This window comes from Salvelinus alpinus, chromosome 20 (genome assembly GCF_045679555.1).
Source record: "Salvelinus alpinus chromosome 20, SLU_Salpinus.1, whole genome shotgun sequence".
NCBI classification, from domain to species: Eukaryota; Metazoa; Chordata; class Actinopteri; order Salmoniformes; family Salmonidae; genus Salvelinus; species Salvelinus alpinus.
The window spans coordinates 45251266-45270676 of NC_092105.1; the positions used below are offsets into that span (position 1 = coordinate 45251266).

The window sequence follows — 19411 nt, forward strand, 5'->3', positions numbered from 1 at the left end:
ACAGTTCGTTCATATATTATGCCAAAATTGTGATGTTTTCGTCTTCGAAAAGGTTTTTTTCGGGTGGTCGTGCTCATAACAATTTCGGAGTCGAAGTCTATGCCCCTTCATCAGTCATTGGTCAACAGTAGGGATTCTTCAATGAAGTGTTTGTTTTCATTCAACAATAGACGACCCGTTTACATGAAGAAAAATAATTACTTGGGAAATACTATATCAAACATCTTAGTTAGATCTCCAATGCAAAAACGTCAGCTCAAGGAATCTCATTCATTTTATCTTACATTAATTCTGACTTATTTGAGGAAGTGTGTACTGGCTACGGCGTCTCAAAATGGACAAACGGTACTATTGACGTTTTTCCCCCTCATTTTTCAAGCAAAGGTCTTTTTTAACCTGTCTAGCCCCAGCGTTCCGCTAGCGGAACTCCTCCCACATTCCACTGAAAAGGCAGAGCGCGAAATTCAAAAAATATTTTTGAGGAATATTTAACTTTCACACATTAACAAGTCCAATACAGCAAATGAAAGATACACATCTTGTGAATCCAGTCAACATGTCCGATTTTTAAAATGTTTTACAGCGAAAACACCACATATATTTATGTTAGCTCACCACCAAATACAAAAAAGGACAGACATTTTTCACAGCACAGGTAGCATGCACAAAGCCAACCTAACTAACCAAGAACCAACCAAACTAACCAAGAAACAACTTCATCAGATGACAGTCTTATAACATGTTATACAATAAATCTATGTTTTGTTCGAAAAATGTGCATATTTGAGGTATAAATCAGTTTTACATTGCAGCTACCATCACAGCTACCGTCAGAAATAGCACCGAAGCAGCCAGAGTAATTACAGACACCAACCTGAAATACCTAAATACTCATCATAAAACATTTCTGAAAAATACATGGTGTACAGCAAATGAAAGACAGGCATCTTGTGATTCCAGCCAATATTTCCGATTTCTTAAGTGTTTTACAGCGAAAACACAATATAGCATTATATTAGCTTACCACAATAGCCAGAAACACAAGCCATTTACCAGCAGCAAAAGTTAGCGATCGTAACAAACCAGCAAAAGATATATAATTTTTGACTAACCTTGATAAGCTTCATCAGATGACAGTCCTATAACATCAGGTTATACATACACTTATGTTTTGTTCGAAAATGTGCATATTTAGAGCTGAAATCAGTGGTTATACATTGTGCTAACGTAGCATCTTTTTCCCACAACGTCCGGATATTTTTCTGACACTCACATATTCTGACCAAATAACTATAAATAAACATTACTAAAAACTACATGTTGTATAGGAAATGATAGATACACTAGTTCTTAATGCAATCGCCGTGTTAGAATTCTAAAAATAACTTCATTACGACATGCAGTTTACGTTATGGCGAGAGCGTGCCCAAAATCTGGGCGCAAACTACTAGTTCACATGTTCGACAGATATATGAAATAGCATCATAAAATGGGTCCTACTTTTGATGATCTTCCATTAGAATGTTGTACAAGGGGTCCTTTGTCCAGAACAATCGTTGTTTGGATTTAGAATGTCCTCTTCTCCAGTCAATTAGCACGGAAAGCTAGCAAAGTGGCGCGAAGCTCTCCTTCCTGAACATACGCAGACAAAGCAACACGCCTAACGTCCCGAAAAAATTTCAATAATCTAATAAAACTATATTGAAAAAACATACTTTACGATGATATTGTCACATGTATCAAATAAAATCAAAGCCGGAGATATTAGTCATCTATAACGACAGCTTTACAGAAGGCAATACCAGGTAACTTCTCGCGCGTTCCAGAAAACAGGAAATTGGGGTCACGTCATGCCAAGAGCTTTTATTCGACCTCAGATCATGTTATACACTCCATTTCTTCTCTCACTGCCTGTTGACATCTAGTGGAAGGCGTATGAAGTGCATGTATACTAATAAATATCAAGCACATTTATAGGCAGGCCCTAGAACAGAGCATCGATTTCAGATTTTCCACTTCCTGTCAGGAAGTTTGCTGCAAAATGAGTTATGTTTTACTCACAGATATAATTCAAACGGTTTTAGAAACTAGAGAGTGTTTTCTATCCAATAATAATATGCATATTGTGCGAGCAAGAATAGAGTACGAGGCCGTTTAAATTGGGCACGATTTTCCAGGGAGTATGCGAGCAGACTCGTGCGACTAGGTGCCAGCCAAACCGACGCATGTAGAAACCTTTAGGCCTGTTTCATACAGTGATTACTCTGTGAGCTGGGCATGAATCACACTCACTATCTGATTAGCCGTGGCCTTTTTTAACACTAAGTGGATAGATATCATCTCACTGAAGTGTGCTTCTGCCTATACTTATCTGTGTGTGTGCATCATTTCCAGCACCCTGCCTGGGTGTGGAAAACCATCCAGCCATGACATGATTAGTGGACCCCAAACGGCTTGTGTAGTTATATAACCTGTAATTCGAAAGGCACTCGCACGTCTGAGCTATCTTTTTTTTTTGCAGGTGCATGGTAACAGTTGAATAAAATGAGAGATGTTGAAACCCGCACACTGCTCTTGATAGTTTCACTGCTCTTTAAAACTTCTTGCAACTATAGGGGGTGCTGTTCCGCATTAGCATTTTTTGGTCTCCAAATTAAACTGCCTCGTGCTCAATTCTTGATCGTACAATATGCATATTATTGTTATTATTGGATAGAAAACACTTTCTAGTTTCTATAGGCGTTGGAATTTTGTCTCTGAGTGGTACAGAACTACTTCTACATCACTTTTCCTGACAGGGAGTCAGATTTCAGAAATTTTGACCCCTGATCTGGGGTCGGTTTTAAGGTGCCTGAACATGATATGGAGAAACCGACACTGCCTACGTCTTCCTCTGGGTGTCAGTACGTCATCACGTTTTGAATGGAGTCGATTGCGCAATCAGAGCCACTATAAAACACGAAAACGTAGAAGTACCGCTCTCTTCCTGCATGCGTCATGCGCAAAATGGACATCAGACCTGCCTCCTTCCAAATCGTTGTTTAGAGAGTGATATTTCTCCGGTCATGTTTTTAGTCGTTATAGTTGTTAAAAACATCATAATGTAGTTAATTTGAACCGTTTTATAGCAATTTATATCCGTTTAGTGCGATTTTGAGGAATTTCTTTGTCGTGCACTCTGAAACTTTGGACACGTTTCGGGGTCCCGTTCGATCGTTAGTGGATATTTCGAAGGACAGAGGACATCTATCGACCAAAAGAAGATTAGACCCAAGAAAGGATTCTTTGCCCAAGATTCTGATGGAAGAACAGCTCACAGTAAGAACAATTTATGATGATAAATCGTGTTTCTGTCGATAAATGTTAAACGTTTGTCGCCATCTTGTTTGCTATAGCTTCGCTTGGCGCAACCTGTATTGAAAAGTAAGGATAATTAAAAAAATGTAAATCAGCGATTGCATTAAGAACTAATTTGTCTTTCGATTCCTGTCAACCCTGTATTTTTTAGTCAAGTATATGATTAGCTTTCAATTAAACTAGATCACTCTGAAAGATGACGTCAGACATTTTGAGGCTTGATTTCCTAGTATTTTCATTGTGTAACCACGGTTTTGTATGACTAAATATGCACATTTTCGAACAAACTGTATATGTATGTTGTAAAATGATGTTACAGGAGTGTCATCGGAAGAATTCTGAGAAGGTTAGTGAAAAAATTCATATATTTTGGCGGTGATTACGTTATAGCTCTCTTTGGCTGGAATCGATGCTCTGGTAACGTTTTCACATGTGGTATGCTAACTTATCGATTTATTGTGTTTTCGCTGTAAAACGCTTAGAAAATCTGAAATATTGTCTGGAATCACAAGATCTGGGTCTTTCCATTGCTATGCTTTGTCTATTCTTATGAAATGTTTTATTAAGAGTAAATTGGTCATACACGTTGCTCTCTATAGTAATTCTAGTCGTCTTGTGATGGTCGGTGCAATTGTAAACTGTGATTTCTACCTGAAATATGCACTTTTTTCTAACAAAACCTATCCTATACCATAAATATGTTATCAGACTGTCATCTGAAGAGGTTTTTTCTTGGTTAGTGGCTATCAATATCTTAGTTTAGCCGAATTGGTGATAGCACCTGATGTAGTAAGAAACTGATGGAGTTAGAAAAGTGGTGTATTTTGCTAACGTGTTTAGCTAATAGATTTACATATTTTGTCTTCCCTGTAAAACATTTTAAAAATCTGAAATGGTGGCTTTATTCACAAGATCTGTATCTTTCATCTGGTGTCTTGGACTTGTGATTTAATGATATTTAGATGCTACTATCTACTTGTGAAGCTATGCTAGCTATGCTAATCAGTGTGTGGGGGGGTGGGGGGTGATCCCGGACCCGGGGTAGAGGCTCGTTAGAGGTTAATAAGCTTTACGTATCGGCCTCAATGCTCTGACGAAGGACGTGAGGCCGATACTGACCTTAGATCAGTTTGAGAGACCACCTGTAATTTTTTGAGCTGGCACATACAATTTAGAAGAGTAAACCCATACTCACCCACATAATTACAGACTCGCAACCTGAGTCGAGATCAGTTTTCAGGCACTTTTCTCTCCAATTATTTTTTAAACGTCTATTTTCCCTTATAGACACACCCTATGTGTTTTAATAAAATCACCTATATGCTTTGATGAAATAAGACAAATGCCTCTAGGGCGCCAGAGATCTAGATAACAAGAAGAAAAAAAAACTTAACCTGACCCAACTATTCTCCTCCCACTCGTGCTGGCTTTCACAGTTTCTGCCTTTACTCTCCTGAAGTTACCAGTAATAGGCTACACGAGGAGTCGGCAACCTTTCTCATGTGGAATGCCAATGTATCTTACCATTTCTTCCAATCTACATGCCAGTTATGGTTTTCACATGCAAATTTTCATGAAGTTTAATTTAAAATAGTTTAAAAAGAAAAACCCTTGAATGAGTAGGTGTGTCCAAACTTTTGACTGGTACTGTAAATTAAATAGAATTGTAATTGTAACTAATTTATTGTAACTACTACCGCAAAGATGGCCGCCAGTCCACCCACCGTCGAAATGTCAACTTAAATGGTCATGCATGTTCAAATATCTAAAAATCTATAATTAAAAAAAAAAAAAGTTTATTTTACCTTTATTTAACTAGGCAAGTCAGTTAAGAACAAATTCATATTTACAATGACGGTCTACTTCAATAGGTTTCCTATTGGGGATTGACAGTATATTTCACAACTACTGATATTCCCTCTTCAACATTCTCTGATTCGTGGACCTCCAACCGTCTTTGTGGTACCATTTGAAAGTTTACATTTCAATCCCATTTCAGTACATTTATCAGCCAAAACATGACACCCACCCTGTATTCAAGATCATGTTGTCTCGATCGATGGCAGGCACAACACAACCTCCGATAGGGTCAAATAGGGTCTAAGCTGCAACATATGCGAATATGAAGACAATCAGAGTTGATGCGGTTTCAGATAATTAACTTTTTAAGGATAAATTAACAATTTGACTAAACATTTTTTCCAATAAATTATAAAATGGTTTAAGTTTTTACATTTATATAACCCTCAACCATTTTTATATTTTCCACTTATGTATCGGTCGACTTTGAGCACCTATGTGTAGGGAAGGCTTCATTCTAATCAAAACTGGTGCTGTTAAAAAGTTGAATTCAAATGGATGTACCTAGCAGCATGCATAATTAAAGGGGACACAAAGAAAGCCTGTACTTGGCTGGCAGCACATGAAAGGGACACCTATCAATCAATCACCTTTATTTATAAAGCCCTTTTTACATGGGCAGATGTCACAAAGTGCTGTATAGAAACCCAGCCTAAAACCCCAAACAGCATGCAATGCAGATGTAGAAGCACGGTGGCTAGGAAAAGCTCCCTAGAAAGCCAGGAACCTAGGGAGAAACCTAGAGGAACCAGGCTCTGAGGGGTGGCCAGTCCTCTTCTGGCTGTGCCAGGTGGAGATTATAAGAGTACATGGCCGTTAAGGCCAGATTGTTCTTCAAGATGTTCAAACATTCATAGATGACCAGCAGTGTCAAATAATAATCAGTGGTTGTAGAGGGTGCATCAGGTCTGTACCTCAAAAGTAAATGTCAGTTGGATTTTCATAGCCAAGCATTCTGAGGTTGAGACAGCAGGTGCAGTAGAGCGAGAGAGAGTCGAAAACAGTAGGTCCAGGACAAGGTAGCATGTCCGGTAAATAGTTCAAGGTTCCATAGCTGCAGGCAGAACAGTTGAAACTGGAGCAGCAGCATGACCAGGTGGACTGGGGACAGCCAGGAGTCATCAGGCCAGGTAGTCCTGAGGCATGGTCCTACAGTGGTTCCTCAACTAAAAGTTTGGAGATTATACTGCGGGACATGGAGGTAATTTGTGGTTTATTACGGTACCCTGCGTCATTGCTCCAGACCAGGGCAAGGGGAAGTTAGAGCACTGATAATGCGTGTGGGTCCCAAGGCGCTAATGTATGTCTAACTGACAATGAATGGGTGACAAAAACCAAGTAGAAACTGATAATTGTGCACGACTTCAATACTGAATTTCTATGAACTGAATGATGAGGATGAAGGTGATTGAATTTAGAACAATAGTGTAAGAATTGCTATTCCTCTGTCCTCCACACGCACACCCTGAAAAATACACTTATTTTTTTTGTTTCTACTTGTCAGTATAACTTACTAAAACTGTTACCTTTTAAGGTTTTTATTCTAAGAGAAACGAAAATGTGCAATTATATTCCATGATATTCTTAAGATATGTGTTGACTGAATATAATCAAGTGATGTCTGCTAAATAATCAAGTTGATGGCGCAGTCATATAGCCTCGGCACCTACATAAAGCTGAGTGACTCACTCATTCATGGCTTTGGATCAAAATAAATAAGTAGCAACGGTCTTTCTGATAGTCTTTAATAAATAAATGTTTTGGATATCCTGACCTGGACACCATGTATTATAATAGTGCATTATGGGCTATTAGCAGGACAATAGACTCTTGCCAACACCTCTCTGTATTTGGATACTTTGTGCAAGGCAATTGATCAGCATTAAAATCTTTATGGATGGGGCCTCCCAAGTGGCGCAGCGTTCTAAGACACTGCATCGCAGCACTGCGTTGCTACAGATGCTGGTTCGATACTCGTGCCGGCCGTGACTGGGAGACCATTGAGGCTTTTGGTTTCTCTCCCTCTAAAAACAGAAGTAAATAATTCTAAATAACACACTGGCTTTATTTACAAATTAGTAAGAATGTCTCACCCCATGTTCAAGAATGGCCTTTTTCTCGCTCACTTTAGGTTATTCGAAAACGAAATAATCTCCAAAATGTCGTTATTTTGTAAAAGAAAGTTATTATTTTTAATTAATTTAGAATTATATAAAAGCCCATTAGATATTCTCACAGATATATTATTAACCCTGTTTTTCACAAGCATAGCAGGCTGTGAATTCTGCAAACAACGTTTCTAGGATGGGCTGTTAGCAGGATATTGGTATATTAGCATATATTTGTCATGGCTCCCGAGTGACGAACAATGGGGTTGCCTTGCAGTTCTCCAGCTTTATCCACTGAGATAGCGGTGAGCGTGCGAGGTTCAAGGCACGAGGGCAGGGGACAGAAGACGGACCTAGCCCATGGGAAAGGGAGGAAGAGAGAAGGGGGGTGGAACCCCACCCCGCCCCACTGGGTAGCACAGAGCAACACTTTAAGGGGCATTGCACTAATAATGCCGCTGACTAGGAAAACGTTCCCACTGTTCTTAGAGCCAGTCTGCACGTTCAAACTAAAACAATGTAACTAATAATGGTGTGAAAAATGCCCCTTAGATATGAATTCGGAGGGCAGAAATGATGAAATATTAAAGCATTAGACCTCACTAAAGGTGTCAGTCAGAATTTATACTTGAATCCGAACTGGATTTAACGAAAAATGACATGAAAAGCACACATTTGTAAATCCCAAACTTGAAAAGTAATTGGAAAGGTAGATACAAATGATTTGTGACATTTTGCTTACAATAAAGAATACACATGATGCTGTGTTTTTATTTACAGTAGTAATGGACAGCTGGAGGCATTTTGAAAGCAGGTTTTCAAACACTTGTTTTTCACAAGTGTACTGTAGCAGGTGTAACCCTATTAGCAGGGCAATAGACTCTTTATAGCCCGGCTACTGTAGGTGTGAAAATCACCAACTTGCAATGTATTCGATGCTTAGGTACTCTAAAGTGTTACATTTGTAACTCAAAACAGCAGTACAGTATTTCTTCATCTTTATGCTTTCCTTAATAAAATAACGAGAAAAAGTTGGGAAGCCATTCCATGGCACATGGTTTATGAATTGACACGCAATTTTCCGTTCCTCCTGCAAGTCCTAACAGTCAAATGCATTCTCTGCGTTGCTACAGATGCTGGTTCGATACGCGTACCGGCCGCGACCGGGAGATCCATGAGGCAATGCACAATTGGCCCAGCGTCGTCCGGGTTAGGGGAGGGATTGGCTGGCTGGGATGTTCTTGTCCAAAAACCAACAGATGGAGAACCTACACCAGTCGAGCAATTCATTTCATCAATAATCTTTATTTTAATTTGACTTTACAAACAACAAGAGGGCTTAATTACAGTCTATTTCTTCGGAGCCTAGACCTATCTAAAATAACTTAACTGGCTGAGGTAGGCTATGAGGCTTAACAGCCTTTTTTAAAATTAGGCCTACTTACAATTGGTCAAAAATATTGCATCCTACATAAAACTATTATTTAAAGAAAAAAAGTATTGTCTGTGTCAGGATAGTCTACTCTTGTAACGACAGAACAAACAGAACATACTGTCAGCTTGAGATGTAAATATCCCTGGATAACCTCTCACAATAGCATTAGAATTGACTAAATACAGTCATATAGGCCGCTAAGTTACTTATTCAATGAGAAAAATTGCATTTCCCCTCTGACACAATCTTGTGGATGTCGGGTGTGATGGATGGATGTGATTTTGATGTGCAGGCAGTCCTCGTTTGACTTATGTGAAAGCCGGTTCCTGTCGCGAGTCTATATTGCATTCATAGAGGAAAATGAGGACTCGCAGGTGTAAGTCGATCCAAACATTGTTAGCACATAAAATGGCAGTTTCTTTATTGTGCTGTATTCCTCTGAGCATGCCACCCACAACGCACACAGGGACTCGGCACTCCTGAGCGCATCCCTGATTTGGCTCGATGTCTGGAATTCAATCAGCTCAGTTTGAATTGCGGCCTCATCCAGCGAGGGTGTTGTTTTCTTAGCAAGGGAGGAGTATTCTCCACCTGAGCGGACTGTGAGAGGATCACGTACAAACGCAATGATATCCTTGGGCATGCTGAAGTCTTCAAATCTGGTGGATAAGTTGTCCCTCAGCTGCTTGATGAAATCTTCCATCACCTCTGTGACAATGCTGCGGCCTGGTCCAAATCAAACAACTCAAGCTTCCTAGTAAAGGCCTCAAGTTTCTCCATGTCCACAACTGTTTCTCTCTTCCTTCTAACTGCAGATTTAACACCTTTCAGTTACAGAATATGTCCTCAAAAAAAGCTGTGTGTGCAGCTTGCAGTTAACAATTCAATGTTTCTGCATCGGGTCTCTATATGGGGCGGGAATACCACTGAATGTTCTATGCTTAGATTCATAATTATGTCTGAGATTTAATTATTTGCAAACAGCGATATTTTAATTACAAATAAGACTCACTGGCTTGGCATTGGGAAAAGATGGAGAGATGCACACATCTCTCTGTACATTCTTGTCTGAAACTTTCATTATCCCTTTCTTTTTGATACTTTTTGAAAGCGACATTTTATCTTGCTATCAAGCAAATTATTCTGAACAAGTATTGACTTTTAAAAGTAGTGAAGGCTACCTACTGTAGACCTGTTTTTCCCAACCAATCAACGCAAAGAGAAATGGACAAAAATAATAATTCAGGACAACTGAGCTTTGGAGAAATAAGCAGATTTAAAGAGGAGGCCGTAATTTGCTTTCTAATGATCATGATCTTTTCGTCGAAGAAGTTTGAATTCATCACTGCTGAAGTGAAAGCCGTCCTCTCTTGGGGAATGCTGCATTTTAGTTAGCTTTGCGACAGTGTCAAAAATACATTTAGGATTGTTCTTATTCTCCTCAATTAGGTTGGAATAATAGGATGATCTAGCGGCCGTGAGGGCTCTTCGATATTACACGGTACTGTCTTTCCAAGCTAGTCGGAAGACTTCGTTTGGTGGAGCGTCTTTCCAATTTTCTGGAAGCTTTCTTCAGGGCTCTGGTATTTTCTGTATACCAGGGAGCTAATTTCTTGTGACAATTGTTTTGTTTTTAGGGATGTGACTGTACTCTTTACTCTGGCCCGTTCACTGCTCTTTCTTTCAGGCCTGAATATCAGCTGTGTTGTGAAATACAGGGCCTGGAGAGCTCAGGGGCTGAATGGAGATCGAGCTCGTTATAAGTTAAGTTAGTGGCCAGCTTAATGTTACACTGTTGGCATGGAGCTTAGGTTGTGGTCTCAACTGTGCTTATCTGGAAATGGATAACAGATGAGGACACCGTTTTGGAATTGTCTGTGCAGTGCAACACCCTTAGTTCCAGTTGTGCGTTGGCACGTAACTATAAAATGTTGAGATTTCCCTCAAGTGCACATGGTGAAGAGGGGTTTCGCACAAGCATGTCTGCATAAACTCTCCAGTGGTCATGTGTACTCTGATATCAATGGAGGATCCACTCAAGAAAACTGATGCAAAGAAACAGGTCGAAGCAGTTTTGTTATGCTAACCTCAGAGGGGAAAAAAGACATTCCCATTAGACGGTCTTCCTAAAGCCGTTCTCACTCTTTCTTTCAATCCCTCTGATCCTTCCTCTCTCCTGCAGGATAAGGATGCTAAGATAGCGTTCCTGCAGAAGGCCCTAGATGTGGTGATGCTGGTGAACGGCGAGCCCCTGTCGGTCAAGCCAGCGCGCATTGTAGCCGGCCATGAGCCCGAGAGGACCAACGAGCTGCTACAGGCCATCGCCAAGTGCTGCCTCAACAAGGTCTGTGTGCTTGGAAAGACCCATGTACATGTGTAACGGAGTTAAGAGCGTGCCTGTAAGCTCACTCCACAGCTAGCTTGAAATGTCGGCGATGGAGATATCGAATTGGTAACTTTTGTAGAGCTCAATTGGTTCACACGTTGTCAAGGAGGGTGGTCACGTGTGTTGCGACGCAGAGGGTCACTGGTTCGTGCACGGTATGGGGACATGTCTGTTTCACATGCGCACGCCTGTAACTACACAACATACACCCTCACAGACAGACAGACGCATGTGCACACACACGCACACTCTGTCCAGATTGTCATACACATGCAACCAAATTTGCAGACACGTTTGTGTGCAATTGTAGCGCAGTCTTCAGTCCACAACATCCAAAGTTGACAATAATTTTTTTTATTTTACATAGCCACAGCCGCAAAGAAAAGTTAAAAGGTAGCTCTTGCTGCAAATAATATGAGCATATGTTTGTGCATTTCAGTGGTTGTCACCTATCAACACACAAACCAAATGCTCCAGATACGGTCATGCATGTTTACACACACTAATGATGCTTGTGGGTGAAATCTGAAGAGGATCAATTACAGTGGAGCACATTTGAATTGGACCCTGAAGACAGCCAGTTGGAATAAAGGGCTTCGAGCTCGGGGGATCTCTGCCATGCCTCCCTCAGGGTCTCGTCACGACAACTGTTCACATGCATGTAAACTAGCTAGCTAGCACAACATCAATTATAACAAGGACCACAATGGAAATACATTTAGACTTTATTGTGTATTGTTGTACTCGAATGGCTGCGGCACCTATGTTAGCTCTGGATAAGAGCGTCTGCTAAATGACTTAATTGTAAATGTAATGTAAATGTAATGTAAATGTAGATATTTCTAATAAAATGAATTCAGTTCATTATAAACAGACAGATGGGCAGGTAATTCTACACAAAGATTGCTGTGTGATAGTAATGTGGTCTGGTAGTGGTACTCTCTGTATATAGCTTACTATTTGTGTTACTATTTTATTTGATCAGCATTTTTTTACTCTGCGTCATTGGGTAAGGCTCGTAAGCAAGCATTTCACGGTATAGTCTACACCTGTTTTATTTGGCGCATGTGTTAATACCTTTTGATTTGAAAGTAAGTTGACAATTACGTCTGTCCCCTGTGTTATGTCGTCCCAGCTGTCCAGTGAGGAGGCGGTGAAGCGGGTGCTGGCCGGGGACAAGCTGGACCCCAAGGGGAAGGCCAGCTCCTCCCGGTCCCAGGACAAGGAGAACAGAGAGGGACGAGAGCACCAACGAGACCAAGTGGTGAGACCAGGGGCTCCATCCACAAAGCCTCTCGAAGTGAAATGCTGATATAGTAACAGTTCCCAAACCTGTCCATATCATTTTATTAATTATGATCTCAAAGGCTAAACTGGTCCTAGATCAGCAATACTATTCTGAGATGCTTTACGAATATGGCCCAGACACACACAATTCAGACTGGACAGGATGTATTCCCATCAGACCATGACATACCTTTGAGCTACACTCTCCTCTGTATTTATTTGGACAGTGAAGCAAAGATTTTATATTTTGCTCTATACTCCATCATTTTGGATTGAAGTATTTCCATAGATATCGGTGTTACCATTTTAGAAAAGAAAGCACTTCATGTATATAGTCCCCTCATTTGAAGAGGTCATAGGTATTTGGACACATTCACTTGTGTATTAAAGTAGTCAAAAGTGCAGTATTTGGTCCCATATTCATAGCACGCAATGACTACATCAAGCTTGTGACTACAAACTTATTGGATGCATTTCCAGTTTGTTTTGGTTGTTTTGAATAATGCTGATCATACCCCACAAAAATGCTTAACTCCCCATTTCATTGGTGATAACGAGAGGTTAGCATGTTTTGTTGTAGCCTCTGAATGGCTTCTCACTCATCATTATTCAGGATTTTTCTTAATCGTGGCATTATCAGGATTCATTTAGAAGTGTTCAGAAACCTCTTATCTACTCGCTTAAAGAAAATGACTCCAGTCATTCACCATTCAGTTACTATTGGACTAAACATAAAACAACCAAAACAAACTGCAAATGCAACCAACGAGTTAGTAGTCACAAGCTTGATGTAGTGGGTGCTAGGAATTTGGGACCAAATACACGAAATTAAATTATTGTTCTATATGTAACTTCAACCTCCTAACGTAAAGGTTTGTCATACAGGGCTAATGTTTGCCTGCTACCACAGTGTTTTGAGGGTGTCCCTATGCTCACATTAATGCATCTGTGTGTATGTACGGTTTTGTGTGTGTATATGCTTTTCTATATATGTGTGCGTTTTCTCCAGGAGAAGGCGATCCGAGAGCACAGCGCCGGGGGTTGGGAGCAGAAGGACCCAGACCTGCCCAAAGAGCAAGAGGGCAGGCGGGGCGACAAGGAGAAGGAGCGCCGCCGCGACAGAGAAAGGTCAAAGAAGAGCCGCGATCGAGACCGTACCAAAGACCGTGGCAAGGACAAGAGCCGGGACCGAGAGTGGGACAAAGACAATGAAAGAGCGAAAGACGGAGAACGAGACAAGGAGAGCGAGAGGGACAGGGAAAAAAGCAAAGACAAGGAGTCGCACAGAGGGAGAGACCGAGAGAGGGATAAGGAGAAAGATTTAGACCGGGATAAACGGCGAGACAAGGGAGAGAAGGAGAGAGAGCTCCGACACAAACAGGGGGAGGAGAAAACCAAAGTGCCAGAGAAGGGTGACAAAAAGGTAGAGTATGTCTGTAATTCCGTGGCTTTGTGCAAAATAGTCCTCAATGTAACAGTGGCTGCAACAATGCTTCTATGAGATCCTGAGGAGTGTGTGTGTGTTTAGGCCAGAGCGTCAGAGGACACAAAACACAGACCACATCCAGAGGAGCCCAGTAAAACGGCCAAACCTGAACCAGCGGTAAGCTTTAAATTACTCCAAACACCTTTCTCTCCTATGAGCAGTATCTACTATTGTCAGTCATTTTCATATTCAACCAATGCCTACATTTCTCATTCCACTCCAGTCCTTTCTCATGCCACTCCAGTCCTTTCTCATGCCACTCCAGTCCTTTCTCATGCCACTCCAGTCCTTTCTCATGCCACTCCAGTCCTTTCTCATGCCACTCCAGTCCTTTCCATGGTTGTATTTTTGTTACATGTTCATGTTAAGTCTAGTTTGGGAAATTAATGTACTGTAATCAGTACATTATGAAAGTGACTTCAAGTCCCATTGAAGACCAGCAAAACACAACAACATAAATAACGTTTTTTACAGTTTGGCAGTTGCAATAGCATACGAATGTGTGATGTCAACCCATGACATTTAAAAATGTCAGATGTTTCATTCTATTAATGGAGGATATTAAGATCAAGACTTGCAGTATGTAGAAGAGTGTTGAAAAGGGATTGATTTTAAGGGTTCACCTATTACCTGGGGCAAGTGAACTAAGCATTCCCGCAAGTTGAGCATGCTCTTAGGTTTCCCCATTGGGCAGGTGATAAAAAATAAATAAAAGTGAAAACAACCAAACTACAAAGAATTATAGTAGCCTAAAACTGATCTTTCTGATTCCTCACCAAGTGAAAGACACAATTTATGGCATTAATGGCAGTCGGGCAAGTTATCCCAGCTATGAGAACTTTTTTACTGAGGACGACCCAAATAAAATGGATTCCTGTACTTATCTTTCTGATTCCTCCACTATGTGTAGGTGAAAGGAAATGTATGGCACGTCTGTGTGTAAATAGCTATTTTATATTTTCAGTCAAGTGAACATGAAGTCACTCTGGATAAGTGCCTTGCTCAAGGGCACATCCGACAGCTTGTTCACCTAGTCGGCTCAGGGATTCGAACTAGCGACCTTTCAGTTACTGGCCCAGCGCTATTAACTTCTAGCCTACCTGCCGCATTTGAGGCCCTTCAATTGGAATGAGTACACTTAAGTCCTTTAGTGAGTGTCCATTACTGATGTTTTAAAAGTAGAATTTTACAGCGGGCAGAAATTTTTCGAAAGTGTCATTATTAAAACCGTAATATTTGACTGCCTGTTGTAATATTGTCCATCGGTGTGATATAATGTCCTATGGAGTGACGCCAATCGATTAAGGGGGAAAAAAAGGTGTTTTGAACAAAATGTAAAAATGAGGCAAGTAACATCTTAAAACGCAAGTAAACTAAGGACAAATTCAATGAATGAAATGGTTGATTCAATTTGATTAAAAAAATTCTATCAAAGGTGGCCACAACATTTGAATTGTTTAGACATAGTTTATTGCAACTATATGTTTTTACTTTCATTTTAGAATAATAATTTGTTCACTTTTGTTTTGGCCTTAGCAACGACCCTTATGTCAATTCCTTGTTTATTCCTTGTTTTATAATCTTGTCCCATCACCGTGTGTGTGTGTCATGGCCTTAATGCATTTGTACTCTCACCTTCAACCCCAAGGCTGAAGATGATGAGCAGGAGGTAGCTACATGCCTAACAGTAATGTGGTTGCTCTGAATGCATTTGTGTTAGCATAGATGCTAATTTGTTTCGCTTGCTTCATTTCACTTCAAGGGCTCTTACTCCTTGCTTGTTGCTAGGATAGAACACATTAGGTTTTTTCCCCTGCAACTTTGACCAAGACAGCTGTCATCTGCAGCACTCTGCATTCATTGAGAGATGAGTTATATTTAGCACACTCTTTGTTTGTGTGAGTTTCCAGTCTAATGCTTTATCTTTTGTTTTCAACTCCAGTATTTCAGTATTATTTGTCTAGGCTAGCCTATATTTGCTCAAAAAAACAAAAAAAAATTATACTTGAAGATTTAACCATGGCACATATTTTAGGTGGTCATAAGACTGCTGTTTTTTTTGTGTAGAATAACTTCAGGAGCTCAGCAATAATGATGGCGCTACTCTGCTCCTACTTAACTCTTAAGGGCGCATGTCACACATTTGTACCTTTATCTACAATACCACCAGAGATGGAAAAGAAATCTACACATTTTCTGAGATGGATATAGACTACTATTACATCCCATGAACTGATGTTGAATATGCTTTAGTTGTGTGGCACAGATTTGACTTAGCTAAGATGGATCCCATTTAGTACCACATGGTCATAGGTTAGGACTAGGGTGCCAAACCATAGAAATAGAAAATTGGGCCAATAACATATTAGACTGGCTAATGTAGTCTATTTCTATGCTGCTATTAGTGTGATAATGGTTCATTCTGTGCTTCTGTGCTACCGCTGGAATTATCCACTGAAGCCCATTGAAGATGCATCTGAAGAGGTATCCTTCCTTTGCCTCCATCGCTAGAGCTATTTAGCAGATTCAGAACGGCGTATAACTCGCTAGTGCAGTATGGCTGCCTGATGGGTTCACCTACTTTAACATAGCGCTGTGAGCATCTTCAGTAGTTTGTTTGGCTGTCTTAGCATAACTTGTCATTCCATGCTGTAGGAAAAAATAATAGTAATCATAGCAGCTTGGTTTTCTTACTTGCGTTGTAGCTCCCTTTGGTGGAAGGTTTGGACATAGGTCTGGATTCAGATTTTTACTCAACGTTGTCTTTCTCTGTTTATAGACAGCAGAAGTACAATACAAGCAGGTAAACTCTTATTTTTTAAGAGGGGCTGCCTGTGTCCTCCTTTTCCTACAAATGACCCTGCATGTGTGCATGTTTATAAGTGTGTACAGCTGCTCTCCATCCGAAATGGGACACACTTACCCAGTCATCTTCCCCTCCCATCTCCTCTCCTCAGTCTGACAGTCCAGCCAGAATACCTCGGCCTTCGTCTGCCAAGGGGCAGAGGCGCTGGCCAAAAGCAGGAGGCCAACAAGGTAACCCCAACCACCCCGCAACCCCTCCGGCCTTTTGCTAAAGTCATTCTTCTGTTTACACCATAATATGAATAGACATAAAATAGATACAAATAATTGTTCCGTTTCCTCTTTTCCAGAAGAGTTTGACAGTGAAGGTGAGTGTTTTTCTCACTGCACCGATGGTGCTGGAGTTTTCTTTCCCATTTAGTAGTCCAGGTGGACATTTCTATGCATCTCTGTTCTAAAAGCCCTAGCTGTCAGTAGTTCTAGTTCTTGCTATCCAGTTCATCGGTTGTTCCAATAAAAAGTGTTAGAAGGGGTGTTCTCATGTCAGCATCACGTTGTAGATGGAGACACTCCGTTGGCACAGAGGCCGGTCCCCCTGGAGAACGGAGATGCCACAGACGCAGTGCCAGCCCACATGGCCCACAGGTTTGTACTGTGTGTGTGTGTCGACAGCTGACTAAGCAAATTAGCAGGGTTTGAGGGCACTGCTCAATGTGCGTTAGCATGCTACAGCTCTCCATTCACTGATGCAAATCCTCCACTTTCTCCTTGATCAACCGCAACACTCACTCTCTCTCTTTACACCACAACAAATTGCTCCGCTAGTCCCCGCTCATCATTTTCTCAGCGTAACATGGTGAAATAAATAACTGACTGACTGAATGGGAGTGAGTGTTGTCGACTGTTGAGGGCCAGTAGAGCAGCAGGGTTTCTCAACTCTAGTCCTGGGAACCTCTGTATGTTCAGGTTCTCACCACAACCAAATACTGCCATTAGACCCTGGTCTATTTTATTTTATTATTCCAACTAAATACTGTAACTTTTTACCCTGTCCTGTTCCCGTCTACCTGTCTTTGAATATTTGTGATTATTTGAAGATGTGATTCTCAGTGTCTCTTGGTTAAATGGTTGTCTTTAACCATCCAAACAGAGGACTAATTACTGGTAATCAATTGGTGAAGAATATAGTGTACATTCCTGGTCCCCAGGATCAGTTTTGAGAAGCACTACTATTTATTTGTAATAGAGGCTATTGGTGAAAGAGTTGCTTTACTGGCTGGCTGATCATTCATTGGTGTGGCCCATCTTATCTCCCCAACAGGAGGATACCTCGGCCCAGCAGCGCCCGGCCCGCCCCTCCTCGGGTCAAGAGGCAGGAGAGCTACACTGACGTGACCCCAGCTGAAAGGTGACTTCCCCTCATACCTTTTTACTTCCTGTGCCACTATGAATTATACAGGAGTCAGCATAGCAGCGCTGCATTTAGCAGTGCACAGCATTTTGGAGCTTTTATAAATATATGACGTAGAACAAACATGCCTCTCTGACATGTAGATTTAGGAGTCACATCAGCTCTATTTGTGACATTTCTATCTGCTACGTTCCACAGTGTTTACCTACTGAACCAGGCTGAGATAATGTTGTACTTTGTTCCATGGCCTCCTTCCTCTAAATTGTGTGTGTGTAAGGCTGACCAGTGCCAAGCCCCCGGCGGCCGTCATCACGGAGGGTAAGAAGCTTTCTGAGGATGAAGATGAGCAGTTTGTGGTGTTGGAGGCCGCCCCTCCTCCCCCCGACATGCCCGAGATGGTGAGGGTGCACATACATACAGTACCTTCGGAAAGTGTTCAGTCCTCTTGACTTTTCCCACATTTTGTTACGCTACAGCCTTATTCTAAAATGGATTAAATCGTTTTTACCCCATAATGACACATCAAAACAGGTTTATAAAATTTGTTGCTAATTTATAAAAAATAAAAAACTGATCACATTTACTCAGTACTTTGTTGAAGCACCTTTCGGCAGCGATTACAGCATCGAGTCTTCATGGGTATGACTCTACAAGCTTTGCACACCTGTATTCGGGGAGTTTCTCCCAGTCTTCTCTGCAGATCCTCTCAAGCTCTGTCAGGTTGGATGGGGTGCGTTGCTGCACAGCTATTTTCAGTTCTCTCCAGAGATGTTCAAGTCCGGGCTCTGGCTGGGCCACTCAAGGACATTCAGAGACTTGTCCTGAAGCCACTCCTGCGTTGTCTTGGCTGTGTGCTTAAGGTCATTTTCCTGTTGGAAGGTGAACCTTCGCCCCAGTCTGAGGTCCTGGGCGCTCTGGAGCAGGTTTTCATCAAGGATCTCTCTGTACTTTACTCCTTTCATCTTTCCCTTGATCCAGACTAGTCTCCCAGTCCCTGCTGCTGAAAAACATCCCCACAGCATGATGCTGCCACCACCATGCTTCACTGTAGGAATGGTGCCAGGTTTCCTCCACACATGACGCTTGGCATTCAAGCCAGAGTTCAATCTTGGTTTCATCAGACCAGAGAATCTTTAGGTGCCTTTTGGCAAACTCCAAGTGTGCTGTCATGTGCCTTTTACTGAGGAGTGGCTTCCATCTGGCCACTACCATAAAGGACTGATTGGTGGAGTGCTGCAGAGATGGTTGTTTTTCTGGAAAGTTCTCCCATGTCCAC

General features: G+C 41.3%; 1 protein-coding gene across 8 annotated transcripts in view; it reads left to right on the plus strand.

The window, feature by feature from the left end:
- Positions 1-19411, plus strand: part of LOC139546991 (TRAF3-interacting protein 1-like) — a 43860-nt gene that overhangs the window by 5857 nt on the left and 18592 nt on the right. Inside the window, exons 3-13 of one of the 8 annotated variants that reach the window (XM_071356006.1) lie at positions 10943-11104; positions 12282-12410; positions 13443-13856; positions 13962-14036; positions 15568-15606; positions 16699-16722; positions 16877-16955; positions 17075-17092; positions 17285-17369; positions 18046-18132; positions 18413-18533. In XM_071356006.1, coding sequence (XP_071212107.1) covers positions 10943-11104; positions 12282-12410; positions 13443-13856; positions 13962-14036; positions 15568-15606; positions 16699-16722; positions 16877-16955; positions 17075-17092; positions 17285-17369; positions 18046-18132; positions 18413-18533 — 1233 coding nt within the window. The remainder of the gene's footprint in view (positions 1-10942; positions 11105-12281; positions 12411-13442; positions 13857-13961; positions 14037-15567; positions 15607-16698; positions 16723-16876; positions 16956-17074; positions 17093-17284; positions 17370-18045; positions 18133-18412; positions 18534-19411) is intronic. The other 7 variants (XM_071356007.1, XM_071356009.1, XM_071356010.1 and 4 more) reach the window with 7 other exon arrangements.